This window comes from Arachis hypogaea, chromosome 4 (assembly GCF_003086295.3).
Source record: "Arachis hypogaea cultivar Tifrunner chromosome 4, arahy.Tifrunner.gnm2.J5K5, whole genome shotgun sequence".
Classification (NCBI taxonomy): domain Eukaryota; kingdom Viridiplantae; phylum Streptophyta; class Magnoliopsida; order Fabales; family Fabaceae; genus Arachis; species Arachis hypogaea.
In genome coordinates this window covers 110,804,008-110,825,069 of record NC_092039.1, presented here as the reverse complement: position 1 = coordinate 110,825,069, position 21,062 = coordinate 110,804,008, and the positions used below count along the sequence as shown (strand labels likewise).

The 21,062-nt window shown below is 35.8% G+C and overlaps 2 protein-coding genes across 2 annotated transcripts; both read right to left on the bottom strand.

Moving 5' to 3' along the window:
* Positions 1 to 620: 620 nt before the first annotated feature.
* Positions 621 to 5,556, bottom strand: LOC112797263 (uncharacterized). Its single transcript, XM_025840110.3, has 8 exons — positions 4,330 to 5,556; positions 3,965 to 4,041; positions 3,684 to 3,852; positions 3,112 to 3,200; positions 2,719 to 2,883; positions 1,920 to 1,997; positions 1,633 to 1,736; positions 621 to 1,105 (listed from the first exon to the last, which is right to left on the bottom strand). The coding sequence occupies exons 1-8, from the start codon at positions 4,982 to 4,984 to the stop codon at positions 1,000 to 1,002; spliced, it is 1,443 nt and encodes a 480-aa protein (XP_025695895.1). The 5' UTR covers positions 4,985 to 5,556; the 3' UTR covers positions 621 to 999.
* Positions 5,557 to 11,083: 5,527 nt separating this feature from the next.
* On the bottom strand, positions 11,084 to 11,605 carry LOC140184212 (uncharacterized). Its single transcript, XM_072234519.1, has one exon. It carries the CDS (start codon positions 11,603 to 11,605, stop codon positions 11,084 to 11,086), a length of 522 nt encoding a protein of 173 aa, XP_072090620.1.
* Between the last annotated feature and the right edge of the window lie 9,457 nt (positions 11,606 to 21,062).

The window sequence follows — 21,062 nt, the reverse complement described above, 5'->3', positions numbered from 1 at the left end:
TACAAGTAGCTAACACAAGTTCATATATACTTGTAATTGTTTCATATAACGATACCATATATAGGCATTTATGCAAATGATCTCATTTCATGTCCTTTATATACTTTTCAACAATCATCACTGTACTTTAGAAAGACACCTAGAACTAACTCGGCTCATGCCTCATATGAAGTATTTAAGTAATAGTGACTGAATTTTCCTTTTTGACCATTCTCTGAAAATTAATCTTTACTGTCATCAGTATTTGTTTTGGTCTAGTGAGATGGAAAACCTATTTCATAGTTAGACCATTTTTTGAGCTACATACCTATTTCAAGTGACAACCAGGATTATGAAACCACTGTATATTGTTTGATCATAACTTTAGTTATTTATAACTAATCTATAACAAATTAAAGAAGCAATATCACAAGTGAAATGATGTTGATTATCCTTAGTCTCCCTTCTTACAAATAAAGAGAAACAAAATGTTCATCTAATAAATTCAGAATAACCTATAATTAAAAGCATCTTCACATAGTTCTTAATTAAAACTACCTCCTACTAAGTTATCATAATATATAGAAAATGAAACTATCGGATCAAATGCAATAAAACAAAAACATAAAACTACACAAAGATTATGTGAAGTGAAGCAACACTCCTTGCGGGTGTGTTTCATAAACCACATTCGGAAATATTTGTCACTTTTACGCTATATATGGCAGAAACTGCAGAAATAGACCTTCATTTCTTAATGAAGAGTCATAGACTTACAATGAACTTCCTCTAGCTTACAGGGTCATTAGAAGATACACTTAACCTCTTACTAGTACATTATATGAACATGATGCGACCAGTTCAATGCGACTCCTCCGCATTCGACGTTCTCAAAGTGTAACCACGAATGCCTCCGGCGAAATTTTACGTGTTGTTGGTGTATATATATCAAGGTTGCTTCTTTCAAAAATGTAAAAAGCTTCATAGCAGAAAAACATCCTGGCTTGTATTTATAATATCTTAGAATAACTGGAAGAATAAACTAGTAGAACCATCACCAAATGACCTCAAGTCTGCTGGTTTTACCAAAGCCCTGCACAATGGGCAGGTCCTTTCCCTCTCAAACCTGGTAAAATAAGAGAGCAAGAAAATAGAAAGGAATAAAAATGAAAATAGCAGGAGAGATTGAAGCACTGTAAGATCAGTTAATTTGGCTTCTCTAACGTTCACATTCAACAATCATAGCCACTGATTTGAAAATAACAAACAACAACAAAGCCTTATCCCATTAGGGGTGGTCGGCTACCTTTGAAAATAAAATAATTTAAAAATTTGAAACATACAGAATCCTGTATGATAGATAAATATATCTGTAATTTTCTCATCAACGGCTATTATTGCGCATTCTACTACCTAAAGAGCCGGGTATACTCTAGAAAAGCAAAATCTAGGACCAGATAACTCTGCTAAAAATTAAAAAGCATAACATGAAACTTCTAAGTTAAAATCAATAAAGATGAAGCAAACTATTGCTACATTTGAAAATAAAAAAACTCATACATACAGGTAACCTAGTGCCAATTCAAAATAAATAACAAAATAATTTCAGATTACTATACAGACCAGTATATATAACAACAAAGCAAGTCTCACCACTCTGATACACAATCTTCACAGAAGATGTGTTTACAACGAAGTAATATTGGAGCATGCATCTTCTCTTGACAAATAGCACAAAGATCACCAGCCGCAATCACCTGCCAGCAGATAAACGCCTTAACTTGCATGAAAAACTAGCATACAAGAAAGGAAGAGGCTACAAAATAATTATTAACAGATAGTGAAGTATGGTAAGAACAACTTATAGGAGGCTATAAAGTTCTTAACAACAGACTTCTGTTATTCATTCAGCACCACCAAAATTAATGAGCCCACAGTACCTGCTCTGATGTTGCATAAGAACCATAATGCACTTCTTTCCGTGACAATGCCTTCACTGAAGCAAAGAAGGCTTGCACCTGACAACCAACAGACACGGGGTTTAAGAAAACCACCACCAGGGACGATGTAATCCACAAATACTTTAAAACAATAAACAAACGAGTTCCTATACAATCCTAGGTAAATGACATACTTATCATGGAAGATGCTACAGTACACCATGACAAACATTTTAAGCAACAGACTACATAAATGAAAAAGCCATTCCAGCCACACTACTTGATTTCTTAGAAAAATGCACTGAAAACAACTTACTTTTACCTAAAGGGAAAACATTTTAAAGTTGAACACATTAGATACCCCCCCCCCCCAAAAAAAAAAAAAAAAAAAACACTAAAAAGGGAAGTTATTTCCATTCTCTTTTCAGGAGATCAAACTTTTAGCTTCCACAAAAGAGCTTGTATCAACAAGTAAAGCTTATTCTTTAGCTTCATGGCTTGATTTCTTCCAGATCTGTTGGGAAGCTAAATAACAAAACTAGTGGTAAACCTGCCTACCTACTTTGATGAAGTAAAAAAACCCAAAAAAAGAAAAGGTTAACATGATGAAGGTTTAAATAAAAAACACATAATTATGCATATTCCATTCAAAAAGAATTGAAGTCACAGGATGGCCAGATAAAATAAAGGGCCGACTTTAGATATTGGCATCAAAGATCGAACAATGAAACTAGATCACCATCCACAAACTACTATGTAACAAAATATAATCTCCATTGGTTTTAAAAGATAAACACACCTTTTCAACCACGGATGTGAGCTTAAATGTCAGATACAGTCCTGTCATCAATGATGAAAACAGGCTTCCATATTCTTTGTTTAGAAAGAAACGATACCAAACCGGTGTCGGCAGCAAGGCACGGTATAGCAAAAGAAGGTACTCAACTAGAGTCAGCATTTGCCCCTGACAAACAAATAATAGTAGAATCAGAATGTAATGATATCTGAGAGTAGTTAAGATTCTGAAACCAAAATTCTGTAGCAAAGGCAGAAGTTGTTATACAACTTATTAAGACCCTGAAAAAGAAGCCATCTTAAAATATTCCGGTTACCCTCAATTGCTATTTCCAAAAGGTAAAAACGTTTTAGAACTTAACATATGTTCATAGTGCTTCATATTTTATGACCTCACCTGCCTACGATAATTTCGGCCTCTGCTGTTCTTGTAATAGATCAACAATATACACTTGAATACCATTGCAGCCTGGCGGACCAAAGTGTCTGAAATTGCAGAACACAATTAAATGCAAGGAAATGAGATTATACTGCGCAAGTGAGTTTCAACCAGAGAAAATAATTCCAAGATCCAGAATAAGAGTTTCCACAACACAAAGGCCTTCATGCTAACAGGCTAATTGTCGGAAAAATTATTAGTTTGACAACAGACACAGATGAATGAGAAACAATGCAAGGATTGATGACTCTTGATGGCACATGTCAGTTACAACAAACTAAAAAGTACAAAAATCTGAATGCATAAACTTTAGCCGATGAGAATGGAATTTAAACTCTCTTTGACCCTCGAACACACACAGCTGTTTGTCAAAGTGCAAGTTGAGACAAAAAATAATGGCTATAAGCATTTTCCGGAACAAAATGCACTCGTACCCCCCCCCCCCAAAAAAAAAAAAAAACACCGAAAACCCAAAACAGAACAACTAAAAGTTAAACACCTAGCAAGTCATAAGTGAGGGAAAAACACACCATTAACCATGATGATGAAAATTGCATGCCAGAAAGGCGGTATCTCTCTCGGAGGAAGCATAACCAGCGGATACATCAGATCATCATTCTGATACCACCAATAGATGCTAATCACATGAAGTGAAAATGCAACAGAAATCCCAATGAGAATAGGTATTTTCCTCTCTCCCTGCAGCCACCAAAAGTAGCCATACTCAACAAACAAACAGAAAATCTTCACACCAGCAACAAGGGATTAATTTTCAGCAAATAACAGAGTAGCCGTAAAAACAACACATCACCTTCAGAGCTGTTTGTTTTCTTAGAATGTCATTCGACTTGAAAAGGACAGCCGCAATCCAAATTGTAACAAAAAACCCTGCAGTGACTTAAGAGGTTCACAACAATTCCCAAACTTGAAAAAACAATTAATTAGCTCCTACTCAATCTAGGATGATTAACAAAAGAGCTAAAATTCCTATCTCCCAAATGTGAAAATTAACCCAAAAAAAAAAGACCATGTTTCCCAAAAAAAAATTAATTTTGTTTCTGTCTTTCTGAAGACTGTCTCAGGAAGCTTTTAACTAATACAAAGAAGCACTAACTAATCTGTTTCAATCCCATAGATGATAATACAATAAAAAACTTAGTAAATTGAAGAACACACCTTGTAAATGCTGGCGGATGAAGACCACCAAGAGGAGCAAGGAGAACGGAAGAACCTGCTCCACCCACCTTGCAGCATGCTGAATATCATACCTCTGGTAAGAAGAATCCCTCCCATTGCCGCCACCCTCGCCGCCGGTCCCCGAGTCGCCGTTTCCAATCCCATTCCCGTTCCCAATCCCGGTGTCTCCGGTGCTCGAATTGGGCATAACGGACACACCCTCATCGTGAGGAAGCCCCACAACCAAACCACCCCCACCAGAAGACGAAGGTTGCTCCTCCCTGTGACGATGATTATCGTGATTATCGTGTTCGGAAGGACTAATGATCCTGATCGATAACTCGCCGTCATTTACGGAAGGCTCGGAATTAGGGTTAGGGTTAGGTTCTTGGTTATTGAAATTCGACCTGGTGGTGGTGGTGTTGTTATTGTTGCGAAGAATCCCTGAATATTCCAATAATAGCGACAGCGGTGCGTTAATGATGTTAGAGGGAGAAATAGTTCCGAACCTTCTAGAATTCGAAGACGACAATGACGAAGACGACGAAGAAACCAAAGAGGAAGACGAAGACGAAGACGAAGGCGATGGTCCCGTTCCTCCTCCTCCTCCTCCTCCTGCAGAAGGTACCCTGAACATGTCTGAGTTAGATTCCATGCGCGGTTTTCCCCCAATTTCCCTAACCCTAACAAGAAATCATCAACAAAAACCACCCAGAAATAAGAAAAAGAAAAGCTTTTGAATTGGGATTGGGAGGGAACGAAGGAAAAGAGGAGTTAGGGTTTGGATTGATAGATGAAATGGGAACAAATAAATAATTAAAAAATATGGGATTAGGTTAAAGTGCTAAAGAGAATTGAGTAATGAAAATTTGGATTTGGGAATTGGTTCTGCTTCCTTTCTTTCTTTTCCTTTCTCTCTGAGACAGAGAAAGAGGAAGAGAGAGAGAGAAATTGGGGTAGCTAGCTAGAAGAAGAGGACAAAGAAGGACGATGATATAAATAAATTAAAATGAGATTAATAATTAATAAATAAATAATAAATAGATAAATAGAAAAGAAGAGAAACACTCCTTAATTTTGAGAAACTGGACTTGTTTTCCTTTCCTCATTTTCCTGCCTTTAACAGTTAACACCCACTACCACCACTCTATTTTCAGATTTATTTTTGTTTTTTGTTTTTGCCTCTTTCATCATTAAGTCCAATTGCGATTCTTTAGAAGTTTAGATAAAATACAAGTTTAATAATTTGCATTTTATCTATTTAGAAGAACTGGTGTCTAATTTTTTTAACATTTTTTATTATATATAATTCAAAAAATTTGTTATTTATTATTACTTTTAGTAAGTTCACTTCAAATCTTATCGAATTCAATTATTATTATTTTTATTATTATTTAATAAATTAAAAACTGAATCAATAAACAAGTTAATTAATTATGTTTTATATGAAATAAAATTGAAATTTATAATTTTTGAAAGGTACAGATAATATTATAAGTATAATATCAAAATATTAAGATAAATAATTTTATTATGTCATTATTATTGTTATTATTTTATTTCTTATTGATTTAATGTTATAATATCACAAATAGAACTGTTTTTAATGAAAAAAGCATAATATGATCTTTTATGATTTAAGACTTTTTATAAATTGTGGACATTGAATTTTTGAACTAATCACTAAGATTTAAAATTTTTATTAATAATATAATAATTATATTTATATTAAAATATTTTTATAAATAACTCTATTTCAAAATTTTATTTTTGTCCTTTGTCCTCCTCCTTCTTTTTTCATTTTTTCTCCGTCACCCTCTTGCCGTCGCCATTGACGTCGCTGAAAGGAGAAGCGCAACCGCCACAAAGAGCCGTTGTCGTCGCTATCTTCGTGGGCTACTTCTGTGTGCACGTCTTTATCATTGTTTATCTGCATCTTGCTGTCGCCGTTTGTAGAGTTGTTAGGTCGTCACTGCCGCTAGCTCCAATGTCGCCGCCAAGTCAAAAACAAGCGAGATGGAGAGAGATTCGTCACCGTCAACGTTGTTCAGTGGGGGAGGAAGAACCGTGACGAGAAAGGAGAGTAGGAACCGTCGCAGTAGTCGCCATCACCGCTATTAGGTAGCAGTGGTCAAAGTCGCTGCTGATAGAGTCCACTGGAGCTTCTGTCTGAGAAAATAATAATTGGTTCTAATATATGTTGATGGTGCAATGGTAAATATGATGAATTGATGATAGCAATAGTGGTTGTTAGAAGATGTAAGAAGAAAAAAAAGATGATGATATTTATGTAATTTATTATTTTATTTTATAATTTTTTTTATCTAGACGACCAAAAACTTAAATATACTTTTTTTCATTTAAGACAAATCCCACAAACACATATAGTTGTATGTACTACAAACGAATGTTAAAATCATATTATTATTATTATTATTATTATTATTATTATTATTATTATTATTATTATTATTATTATTATTATTATTATTATTAGACTTTGTGCATGTTTGGGCGCCATTATTTTGTTAAAAAAAGATCTTTTTTCAATGAAAAAAGATCTTTTTTTATTTTTTAACGTGTTTGGCAAATTTCTAGTAGTAAAAGTAAAAGTACTAGTAAAATCAAAAAAAGATCTTTTCTGAGAAGCTGTAATTTACATCTTTTTTTAAAAGATCTTTTTTCCTTAAAAAAAAGATGGTTTTCATGTAATAAATAAACAAAAAGTACTTTTATATTGTTATACCCAAACATAATTGATAGATAAAAAGACCTTTTTACATGAGATATCCAAACATAAAATTACTTTTACTTCTCTATAAGATCTTTTAAAAAAAGATAACTCGAAAAAAGATCTTTTCTTAGAAGCTCACCCAAACAAGCCCTTTGTCAAATATTTTTAAGCACTTTTTATTAAATAAAAAATATTATACTCTGTTATTAAATAAATATTAATTTTTTATTTATTACAAATAAATCAAATTTAAAATTTAAGATAAATAGCAAATTAATTATCATCGTTGATATATAAAAAGTGCCATGTAAATAATTAATTTGAAAAATTATATTAAGCCAATTACATAAAAGTAAAAAAAAAAATGTTTACTATGATAACCAATATATATATATATATATATATATATATATATATATATATATATGAAAAATAACCATTTGTACTCATAAACTTTACGAAATCTCATAAAATATTTGTCAAAGAAAGAAATTAACATTGTACCCATTAAAGATGGGTTCTATGTAATAAAAGTATACATATCCTAATTTTTTTTTTACTTTTTAATAAAATTTTTAAATAACTATCACCCTTTATCTTCAACCTTAACTTCATCACCATCTCTTCTTCCCCAAATCTCAAGCGTTCACATCCTTCTATTACTACCACCCTAACCACCTTTTTTATTCTCAACTCCTCTATAGTCTTCGAAAAAGAAGATGAAAAATAGAAAATAGACTGCGATTGTGGTTCAGAAACTGGGTTCTGAGGATAGTGGCAGAAATTTAGTGCTTTCAGGACTGAGAGGGGAACAAGAACGAAAACGAAATGGAGTTCTTGAAACTACCCTTCTGCATCTAAGTTTGTGGCTTCCCTGAGTTCAAAGTGGGTGGAACTAAGGAGTGGGTTTTTTCACTTGCTAATGACATCAACATCTACAATAATTAAACTTCTCACAACAGATTTCAAATTGGTGACTCCATCCATAAACAGTCTTCTTTTTATTTCATGCTTTTTTGCTTATTATTTCTTTCACACATAATTTTTTTTATTCCATTGGTTATGAATATGATTACTACCATGGCTGAAAATTATGGCGGAATAAGGGAGGCAGTGGTTTTAATTCTGGCAAGTCACTCAGCTTCCAGTAAGACAGCACCATCAAGGTTCCAGTGGTGTTGTTAGAGCTTGAATCCTGTGGATCTGAACTCCTCACCGTGCCAAGGTAGACGTAATTTGTGCGCAAGCTTGGGACGATGCTGGATCATTGCGAGACTTGGGGTGGATGCCGTCGGAGGTGGTAGTGTTGCGTGGGAATAGGCGGATTTCTTGGAGGCCTTGCCATCGTCTTCGTCATCGTTGGCGTAGAAAGATGGTGGTGGCAGTGGTAGTGACGATAGTAGAGTAGCAGAAAGTAGAAATGGTGGTTAAGGTAGCGATCATAGGTGGAGAATTGTAGACAATAGGGGCTATGGCCCCAAAAATTTTGTAAAAAACAATTAATAGTTCTTGTCTAAAGACAACAAAGTTAGCTCATTTGGTTAAATTGATGTTTTTCCATTTTACTTCGTTCACTTGTTTTGTTGTGTTGAAATTGAAATACAAAAACTCTCTGTGATATGTCCTCTCATACATTTTCATTTTATGTATTATTTTAATTTTAAACTAATGGTAACATAGCTAGTAGAAATACGAGTTGCTAATAAAGAATTATTATTTCATTTTTAAATTAACATTACTAGTTAAATGTTATTAAAGTATTAGCATTGTTTATATTAATGAATTTGGATATTTTATTTGCTAGAAAGTTAAAATTTTATTTATTTATTTTTTTTAAAGCAAAGCTCAACACAACAAAGTAGAGCAAACAGGAACATAATAAATCAAAAAACTAAAGACTCCACGTTAAACAGCCACACGAACCGATCCCTAGTCATCTTTGGCATAGCCATCAACAACAAAAAGGATCCACACAGCTCCACTCATTAGCGCTTCGGAAGGTCAAGTTGATAATTTCTGCAACGCCTTTGCTGGTATTCTGGAAGATCCTCCTATTTCTTTCCAACCAGATGTTCCAAAGGATCGCACAGAAGCACCTCAACCGCTGCCTCTGATTCTCCTTACTCTGCGGTTCCTCTGTCCAGCTCAAAAAGTGCTCTTTCATCGAACCCCAAAAAGACCAATATCGGCCAAAAGCTGATATCCAAGCATTCCACACCTGCCACGCAAAAGTACAGCCTAGAAACAAGTGATATATATGTTCCACATCATTATTACATAACACACACACATTATCTTCCTGAGTGATGATACCAAACTGGCTTAGCCTTTCCTTTGTATTCACTTGGTCTATCAGCACAAACCAAGCAAATAGCTCCACTCTTGGTGGAACCAAACCTTTCCAAATACTCCTAGTAAAGCTGAAGCTGGTTATCTCCTCTGGTAGCATTTCCTCTTGCCATAACTGCACAAACGATTTAGTTGAAAAAATACCTTGCCCATCATATTTCCACACCACTCTATCCTCTCTGTTTTGTACAAGCCTCATAGGTCTCAAAACCTCATGCAACTGGTTCAGAAGTACCAATTCCCATTGGAATAGCTCACGCCTCCATTGGAAGTTCCAAATCCACTTTAACCCATCCCAAAACCCACAAGCCCCAATAACAGAACCCTCCTGGTTTGAAACAGAGAAGAGCCTCGGAAATCGATCTTTTAGAGCTCCACCAAGAAGCCACACATCCTCCCAGAACCGAGTCCGTTGCCCATCACTACCTCCATTGACAAGCCTGTGACCAACTTATCCCTAAGTTGTTGGTTCGTGATATTTACTTGGCAGATATCCTTCCACGGGCCTCCTTTAGTAGGTAGTATTTGAGTTGAGAGCAGTTCATTTGAGTTCAGATTATGGCACGAACACACTACCTTCTTCCACAGCGGGCACTCCTCCTTAGCAAAATACCACCACCACTTAAATAGTAGAGCAGTGTTCTGAATCAAAGCATCCCCAACGCCCAAACCACCTAGCTTCTTAGGAGCTTGCACTACTTCCCATCTTACCAGAGCCATACCATTCCCAACATCTTCCTTACACCACAGGAACCATCTTTGCAATGATATCAACTTCTCAGCAACTGCCTTTGGCATCTTGAACAGACTCAAGTAATACACCAGCAAGCTATTTAAGACTGACTTGATAAGCACCAATTTTTCCGCTTTATTTAGCACTTTAGCTTTCCACAAACTGAGCTTTTCCTCCACTTTGTCTATTATAGGCTTCCAGGTCTTCACCAACCTCAAATTTGCACCTAGCGGAATTCCAAGAAATTTAACTGGAAGAGTGTCTCGCTTACAACCCAGCAAATTGCACATACGCTGGGCCCACTGCTCATCACAATTGACTGAAATCAGACTGGACTTATCGAAATTAATACTAAGTCCTGATATCAACTCAAAGCACCTCAGTAGCCTCCTATAATTCTTTATAGTCTCCTCTTCTGGAGGGCATAAAAGAATAGTATTATCCGTAAATTGAAAGTGTGATAATATTATACTGTCCCTGCCAACCAAAAGTGGTGATATCCGTCCGTTCCTAACTGCCTCTCCAATCATACGATGCAATACATCCACAACTAAAACAAACAAGAAGGGTGAAAGAAGGTCACCTTGTCTCAAGCCTCGTTCCATTTTGAACGGCTTAGAAGGCGAACCGTTTATCAGAATCGACATAGAAGCAGTGGTCACACACTCCCTAACCCATGCTCTCCACTTCTGGCCGAATCCCATCTTCTGCAGCACAATGTCCACGAAGCTCCATTTGACCCTATCATATGCTTTTTGGAAATCCAGTTTGATTATTGCTGCCTCCTTTTTCCTCAATTTGAGCCAGTTTACCGTTTCACATGCAATTAATGCCCCATCATGTATTTTCCTTCCCTGTACAAATACACTCTGAGTCTCCCCTACTAATGCTGGCATCACTGATCTCATCCTTCTAACAAGGACCTTGGATATAACCTTTTAGACGCATCCAACCATACTGATAGGTCGTAAGTCTTTAATTTCCTCCGCACCAATGAACTTAGGTGCTAGTGCGACCCAAGTGATATTGGAGTCCGCCGGTAGCTTGGACGTCTGAAAGAACCCCATCACTACTGCCGTGAATTCTATCCCAATCTCATCCCAACATCTCTTGATGAAATTCATGTTGTACCCATCACACCCTGGTGCCTTAGATGACTCACAATCCCATACTGCCTCTTGGATTTCCTCAGCCGGTGGCATCACTTCTAAAGCCCCAGCATCTTGTTCGTCTATTTTCTCCACCAACCCCTCCCTCAAGCTCACCTTGGGAGACCGTTCTTGATGATACAAATCTTTGTAGAAATCTATGATAGCAATCTTTATTCTAGCTTGGATCCGGACCCTTCTGCCATTAATTACCAGTGCATCAATCCAATTATTCCGCCTTCTTGCTGATGCTATATTGTGGAAGTACCTTGTATTTTTGTCCATATCCTTGGCATGCCGAGACCGAGACATTTGTTTCTAATGTACCTCTTTTCTCACATACCATCTCTCACAGCAAGTGACCAGCGCCTTTCTTCTAGCCTCCATTGTTCCATCATACACTCCATTACTTACCATATCATCAAGTCTCTTGATTTCTTCCTCAAACTTTGCAATTTTCTTATCCATCTCACCAAACTTGTCCTTTTGCCATCTTCCCAGTGGAACAGTCAAAGCCTTCAATTTATCTGTGAAAGGTTTGTCCCCCCAGCCCTTTCCACTCCTCCTTCACCATTCTAAGGAAGCCCTCATGCGTGAACCATGAGTCTAGGCTTCAGAACGGCCTTGGACCACATGCCAACTTCCTGTCCTCCATTATTATAGGCAATGGTCTGACAAGCCCCTTGGCCCACCTCGCAGCCGAGACTCCAGGAACTCTTCTAACCACTCTAAACTCAGCAAAGCTCTATCTATCCAGCTACAAGAGCGTCCCCTGAACCATGTAAACTCTTGATCAGAAAGCGGCATATCCACTAAATTCATGTCTTGTATCCAACTCTTGAATTCTTCCGCAGACTGATTCAAACTAGTACCACCTTTTCTTTCCCCTTCATGTACTATTTCATTAAAGTCTCCCAGAAAGCAACAAGGAGTTTGACATAACCCAGCTATATAGCTCAGCTCCTCCCAGACATGATTCTTCTCTATTCTATTATGTGCTATGTAGACCAAGATAAAAGAACAATTGAACCGTCTCTTTAACATTACTCTTTTAACACACAACCACCTTTCTCCTTTGTAGCAATTATTCATACTAAACACCAAGCCATTCCAAATTAACAACAGTTCACCGGAGGCACCATCAGACCCTACATATTCCCATCCTACACCGTCATTCCCCCAAATTCTTGTAACGTCAAATCTCGTCACTACCTGCATTTTGGTCTCAATAAACCCAACCATGTCTAACTTATATTTATTCCTAAGTTCCTTCACCATTCGCAACTTCCCATCACCTCGTAACCCCCTAACATTCCATGAACTAACAATCATTTATAATATTTTTACACACTTATTTTTTGTTTTTTGGTCAGCACCGTCTCAGCTTCGCCTTTTGCTTTACCACTCTTCTTTTACGATCTATTTCTACGTTCTGTTCTTGGAAAATTTCTATAATATCCATATCCTCATCTTGCAGTACCGCCCCAGATTCTTTACCCAACTCCCAGGTCCTTTGGTTTTCCAGTGACTGTTCCGCTACCCTTGAAGGCTGACCGTAACAATCCTCTTCTTCAGTTTCCATGTCCTCCTGCCAACCAGCCCCCCGTTCAATGCCATAGTTAAACAATTGGTGTACCTTCCTAGACGAACCATGGCATCCTTGTCTTCCAGGTTCCCGCGGCCATGCAATGTGCCTCCTTCAAGCACCGTGGCCCCTCCTTCCTCGACGCACTCATCATCTTCATCCCTCCCTACGCCATCAGCGTCCCCAATAGTCTCACGCTCAGTCCTGTTTGCTATGGGCTCATCCTTGCCAACCACCATACTGCCATCGTCTTCTACGGCCAGGATGTCATCTGCTTGGATTCGGCCATCCCCACCGGACGGCACCAAGCTCCCATCGTCGACGTCAAGTTCACGGCCCTGACTGGGTCCCTCGCGTGCGCCGCCATCAGCTTCACATACGTCCACATCGCAAGCGTTAACTCCCCCTCCTCATCGTTAGGTTGCAGTATTTCGACCCAAGGCTTCCGGACCCCCCTTCGACCCGACCCAACCACATCTGGCCCTGTACGTGTTTCTATTCCAGCTGAAGTCCTCAGGCCCATTAAGTCCAGCCTTTCCCCCTGTACCTGACTATTATCAGTGGCCCACTCTTTAGTTAGACAAACAATCCTTCCATCCTTTTGAATCTTAGTGTAACCGAACCCAGCATTAGGTTTGGCTCCCTTTTTTGTTTTTGTGGTTGTTCATTAATGGGCCCCTTTGGCAGTCCATGAAGAGCGCAAGACACGGTCCTCTCTGAGTCATCCTTGCTGCTTTGAGCGTTACTTTCCCCGAAATTGGGATCACTGAGATTCTCTCCCCAAACGGCTTGATGCGTTAAGATTTTCCCATAATTATGATATCCACTGCTATTAATCCATTCATTCAAAATATCGTCTGTAATTATTATTCTACCCTTTCCATCATCTTCTCCCCTAGGCACCTTCAGCACCAGTTCTTCATCATGGATTCCTGTACACCATGACTCTGCGTCCTGCCTCGGGCATGTAACCATCCCTGACCTCTTGCGTGTGCTACCGTGATCCAAAAGTGCATTGCCTTCTCCGTCTCCCGATTTCTCCATGCACTCAAAATTATACGCCTCCTGTCTAATCTCTTTAACTAGAATATTAAAGTCCTCCTTTCCAACGGTTATATGAATCGACTCCTGAATGACTTCCTTCACACAAGTATCAATCTGCACCCGTCCTACCGTGAATGAGCTACACAATTCAGTTCCTCTATCACATGTAATCACATCACCCCATAGGCCTCCTATCACGCTGGACGTGTCCACTGACCATACATGCAACGGAACGCCAAAGCATTCTAGCAATCTAGCCACACTCTTCGGTTATCACTCTGCTTCGACTCCTCCCACCGCCTTATGGTGTGGTATTTTACAACCACACTACTAACTAGCAAGTGCACCGGGTCGTACCAAGTAATACCTTGCGTGAGTAAGGGTCGATCCCACGAGGATTGATGGATTAAGCAACAATAGTATTTGATAGGCTTAGTTAGGCAAGCAGAAATTGGTTTTGAGATGTTTAAAAGGTTTAAGTTTGAATTCAAAATATCAAAAGTATAGACAATTAAATAAATTGGGAATAAAATATTGAGAAAACAGTTAAGACTTCAGAGTTATCTATTTTTCCGGATTAACTTTTCTTACTAACTATTTTAATTATGTAGGATTTAATTTATGGCAAACTATATATGACTAGACCCTAATTCCTTATACCTTTCTAGTCTCCTCTAAAATTCATCAACTGCCAATTCCTTGGTCAATTAATTCCAATTAGAGGGTAAAAATCAATTTTCAGTTTATATGCCATAAAAATTCTAATTACCCAAAAATAAGGGGATTATATGTCACGTATCCCATTAAATCCAAATAATTAAAATTTAGGAGAATATGTTTTCAAGCTGTTGTTCAAGTAAAGAGCTTTTCCAAGTTTTACGAGAACTCAAATAGAAAGAGGGTCATACTTCTGCTCCACCCAAATTCATAAGATAAAGAGCAAAAACAATTATCATAAGTTCCAAGCCACTATCACACTCTTAACTTGGATGCAATGCAACTAGATGATCTTTTTAACCATAGCAAAAGAGAATATTACAACACGGATGGCGACATAAAATTTTGGATAGGTTGAAATACCATTATCGATGCAAGCAACTATCTACTATATGTCTATGGAGTCTTCGAGTAGTCCTTCAGCAGAATTTGAACTATTAGTAATTGTCATCCTTTGCATTTTATGAAATTAATAAGTAAATGTTGATTATGTTATATATTAGAGGATGAGATTTGTGATTACTTTTGTAGGGAGATGCGTAAGATTGGGAGCCACATACCTGTTTGGCACCAACCATGTCTCAAGATCATGCTTAGTTGGATAGCAGTCTGATTTGCACTATGAACCTGCAAAGTGTAGTGTAGTAGAGTTATCATATCAAGCCATCATATCAAAAGATGTGGATGGCGAAACAGAAGACTATTGGGAAGAATCGTATAACAAGATTCTCATCCTGTTACAAGCTTTGTAAGAATGCCTCCATGACATCATGCACGATTGCATTACAATTCCTTATTACAACAGCAACATGGTCGAAAGAAATTGTAGCCAGCTTGATAAGGCATTTTGGGCCTTTCCTCTGTACATCGAAGCATTTAAGTATTGCAAGCAATTTATATCGGTAGACAGGACACATTTGTATGAAAAATACAGTATACGTAATGAAACTCCACAAAGTGGAAGCAGACCAATGACACTATAGCTCTCCACTTACAAATCTCACCAGTGCTCCTAATCCAATTAGGAGCATCTGCTCTAGCTGGGGATCATCGCACAGTGTCCACCAAAACTAGAAAAAACATACAATTCTATAATTAACAATAGAAGAGTAATATACGTAAGTCATAAGAAACCAAAACAAATCGTACCTCATCAAACTTGAGAGCATTCACCCTGTGCCTTAATCGTAGTTCTCTGCCATGATGGTGGTCTCTAGTCTGTTGTCTTGGTCTCACCAACCTATTTATGAGGAAAATTTATATTCAATACTTAATAATGCAAATAGTAAAAAACGACAATAAATAATTAACATTATTTACCTTGAAGCAAGCGAGAATCTAAGTACATTGTGGTCGGAGGAACAGAAAGACGGGAACCTATGATAAATCTACGAGAAACATTAACAGTATGCACCCGGTAGTGTCTTTCACATCACATCCAGCAACGCTACACAATGAATGGTAGGTGTGCAACAGCAATGCAGAACCCCAAGACAACCATTGGCATCTATTGAACTAGGAGCGGTAACCATCTGAGGGGGACAAGGTTGGTTGACTTGTCCATAAACAGATACCCCTAATCAATATCAATAAGTAACACTGGGAATACTAGCGGAGAGTATCTGGATATGCCCCTAGCGGAATATGTGCGATCTTGTTTCTGAGCCAAGTCACCTTTAGACCGAAATTCTGCTTCTTGTCCTCTGGCTAAAGTAGAGGCTTATCACCGAGTAAGTCCTCAATACACTGCCATGTGCGGTAGTGCGGAATTTATAACCCACAAACTAACCGGCAAGTGCTCCGGGTCGTACCAAGTAGTACCTCAAGTGAATGAGGGTCGATCCCACGAGGATTGATGGACTAAGCAACAATAGTTGATTAATTTACTTAGTTAGACAAGCAGAAAATGGTGTTTTGAGTGTTCAAAAACATTAAACATTAATTCAGAGAATCAGAAAAGTAAACAGTACATTGATGTGAATAATATATGGAGAAAACAGTTAAGGTTTCAGAGTTATCTATTTTCCGAATTGACTTTTCTTACTAACTATTTTAATCATGCAAGATTTAATTCCTGGCAAACTATATATGACTAAACCCTAATTCCTTAGACCTTTTTAGTCTCCTCTAAAATTCATCAACCGCCAATTCCTTGGTCAATTAATTCCAATTAGAGGGTGAAGTTCAATTCTAGTTATATGCCACAGAAATCATAATTACCCAAATATAAGAGGATTATATGTCACGTATCCCATTAAATTTAGATAATTATAAATTTAGGAGAATATGTTTTCAAGCTGTTGTTTAAGTAAAGAGCTTTTCCAAGTTATACAATAACTCAATTAGAAATAGGGTCATACTTTCGTTCCACCCAATTTCATAAAATAAAGAACAAAAACAATTCTTGAATTATATGAATCAATACACGAATTAAAATAGAAAAAATAATAGAATCAATCCATACAATAGACAGAGCTCCTAACCTTAACAGTGGATGTTTAGTTGCTCATGATTCAGAGAGAAAAACTAGGATTCAGGTAAACTGTAATTTACAGAATGAGGTAGAAGAGAAGTTTCTTTTCTCTTTTATATCTAATCCTAATTAATTTAAAATCTATTTTCTCCAACTAAAATAATATTTTTTTTCTATTTTTTAAATAAAAAATAAAGTTTAAATCAGAATTAATTAAACAATACACGTGACCCTTGTAAACGCGGGGACCACTAAACTTTACTAAGGACCACGCCTAACTTGGCAATAAGCCATGCCTTACTTGAGGAGTGCAGTGAGAAAGAGTGTGTTGCTTTCATGTGCTACGCCTAACTTGGGGGTTCATTGCGCCTTACTTGAGGAGTCACGCCTATGGTTGCGTGTTGTTGTTGTTGTCTTGCGCCTCTCAAGTTAGGTGCAGCCTTGGCCAAATTAGAGGGGAAGAAGTGTGAACTATTATATATCATTGAAAGTTCTAGAAGTTAGCTTTCCAACGCCACTAGAATCACATCAATTGGATTTCTGTAGCTTGAGTTATTTAGGTTTGAGTGCAGAGAGGTCAAGGTTGATAGCATCATTCGCCTTCTTCTCTTTTTCTGCAGAAACTCCATCAAATCCATCCGAATGCTACCTAAAATAAACAAAATTGTATACGACTCAAAGTAGCATCCATAGTGGCTAAAAGATAATTAATTCTTAATTAAACTTAATAATTTGAATGCAAATTCATTAGGAAAAGATAGGAAAGATGCTCACGCATCATGGGAGTGCCCATGATATAGTTGAAAATCTCTCATGTAACCCCCAATCGGGTCGCCATCTATTTGCAGACCAAGATGGTAAGCCATATCCTGGGGTGTGATGGTGACCTCGCCCCCCACAAAAGGTGGGAAGTATGGGTCTCGGGCCTCTACCTCTCAACAAATGCAGAGAGCAAGGCATTATCAAACATGAAATTGCTTAACTATACTGCGTGTCCGAATCCAGCCTCCTTAATGTGGGATAGTAGGACGTCAAACGGTAGGATAGACAATATCACATGACATGACAAGAGTAACCGAGATGTTTGTGAGAATATCGTTGATTAGTCTTTTATAATTTATTGCATACAACAATGCTAACAATAACTTAATTATAATTAAGTCGTAAAATATAATTTAATTAATTTTAAAAAATTTAATTAATTAATTTAATGTGATTAAATATTTTATAATATAATAAAGTAAATAAATAATTTATTTAATAATATCTTATTATACTAAAATATAATTGAATTACATTTTAAATTGAGTAATTAATTAGTTTAATGTAATTAAATGTTATATTTAAGTAAATAAATAATTTATTTAATAACATTCTATTATAATAACATATAATTTAATTGCATTTTAAAATTGAATAATTAATTAATTTAATATAATTAAATACGATACTTAAGTAAATAAATAATTTATTTAAGAATATCCTAATTTAATAAAAACAAAATTTTTGGTAATAAAAGATAACTTCATGTATAACTAGTCATATTCGAATGTTTACTCCAAACTCTATCTCTTCCAACAAGTTCAATCCAAATAAATAAACAAATCAACTAATTAGTTAAAAACAAAAATTAAACTAACTAATTAAAATAAGTTGAACTATGCTAGACTAACACGTATTCTAACTACTTAAATTCAATTATCCTAACATAAAAATTAAAAACTCATTAATTAAAAGAAGTTAATTTAACATGTTATTATATTCTAGCATATTTTCTAACTAATTAAATAAAAATACCCTAACATATCAACTAAAACTAAATAAATAAAAATATCCTAACATATCAACTAATTAACTAATTTAACTAATTAACTAATTTAAATACGGGATAGACAAACTAATTTCAAAATCAAATACTCCAATTATGTACCACATCACATTTAACCTGTTAATGCTTGATGTTAAACCATATTTCTTATTAAGCATTCCAAACTTTTCAAAACTAACAAAACCCCTCAAATGAACAAACTTTATTATTGTATCCAATATATAGTTGAACTCAGCATATCTCGGATACTAATTAAGATCGGAAATTCATTAATCACATATTCTGAGTACTTAGTACCCATTTTTTGCATTTATTGTATATTCCAGATACAGCCGGAATGTAAAACGTTAAGTGTGTATCATATTCTGGTGATTGCGTACTCAAAATGTGTTTTTAAAGTGTTTTGGTATACAATCAGAGGTGGCAAAGCGGGTCGATCCGTCCCAACCTGTCCCACCCCGTCTAGGCCTGTCTCATAAATGGGACAGATTGATCCGCCCGCCAATTAAAATGGATTCAAAATGCTAGTCTGCTCCGCTTTATGGCGGATTGACGGGTTGGCGGGCTAGTCCGCTTGACTCTTTTTTTTTTGAAAAATAAAATTCATTAAAATTAACCAAAAAATAATAATTAAAAAATAAAATACAAATAAAAAATAGTCAAATTATAATATAATTTTTTACTATATTTTTTAATTTTTAATTTCAATAAAATTGTTCAAAATAATATTTGCCAATAAAATCATCTTTATTTTAAAAAATAAGTCACATAATTTGAGCATATATACGAAATTGTAAAATAAAATAAATAAAATTAATAACTAAAAGAAGAATAAAAACAAAAAATAAAAAAAAAGTGTTTAAAAATTCTATAATTATTAATTTTTTAATAGTAACCACTCTTTTATTTAATAAAAAAAAGAAAAAAAGCTTCGACCCGGCGGACCGACCCGCCTCGCCCTGCCAAAACCCGCCAATTTGGCGGTGCGGGTTTGGCGGATTTTTTTAATTTAGCGGGCTCCAAATCCTAGCCTGACCCGCCTTTTTTAGTGGGTTTAGCGGATGGGCCCGGCGGGCTCTACCTGTTTTACCACCCTTATACACAATATTTAAGATGTATCACATAGTATATATGGATAAATACTTTACACTTTACATAATTCAATAAATATTATATTTAATTAATTTAAATTAAAAAATCCATAAATATATGTATATTTTGATATTTTTAAGTGTATTTAGTATTTTAATATATATTCTATTTTAATAACTGATTTTAATATACACCTAACATAGTTGATCGCAAAATTGTATATTTAGTAACTGAATATGCAAATTGATATATTAAGTGTGTTATTTAGAACTATAGTCTCAAATGTCATAGTCTCTCCATTCTCACTTAAGAGTTCGTGGATTCGAGTCTCCCTATTTTCGATTAAAAAAAAGTGTGTTATTTAGAACTTAAAATTTGTTGACACCGAATAGATTGTTAAAAGCTAGCATGATATCATCACATCAATCCTTAGAATAAGTAAATAATATATTCTATGAAGTACGGACATTTGGTTGAGTTGTCGTGTCCATACGTCGGACACATTTCGGACACGACACTCATTGACACTCGTTTGATACGTGTGTTTGCCGTGTCCAACCGTGTCTTAATAAAAAATTCTTTTCTTGACACACTTAGACACACTTAAATACCACTATATGTCCACATGTTTAACCTTATTCTTAACATGTATTCTTGAAATGAGTTTAGAAATAATATATATTATTATTTATTAAAACAAAAAATATTTTAGATACTTTTATATAGTTAAAAGAAGACATTAAAAATAGTTAAAAAATTATTTTATATTTTAATACCGATAAAATATCAAAAATCATTGTAATTTATTTAAAAAAGACTTTATATTCTATATATGTGTCGTGTCCCCGTGTCTTATAAGATTTTAAAATTTGTGTGTTCACGTGTCCCGTGTCTGTGTCAGTGTCCATGCATCATAGATTATTTTGTTAAGTAATTAGTACATAAATTTCGGTTAGAGTTAAAAGAAAAAAAATAATGCTCTACATCCATATAAAAAACCTATCCAAGTCATCCAAGCACTTTTTTGTTA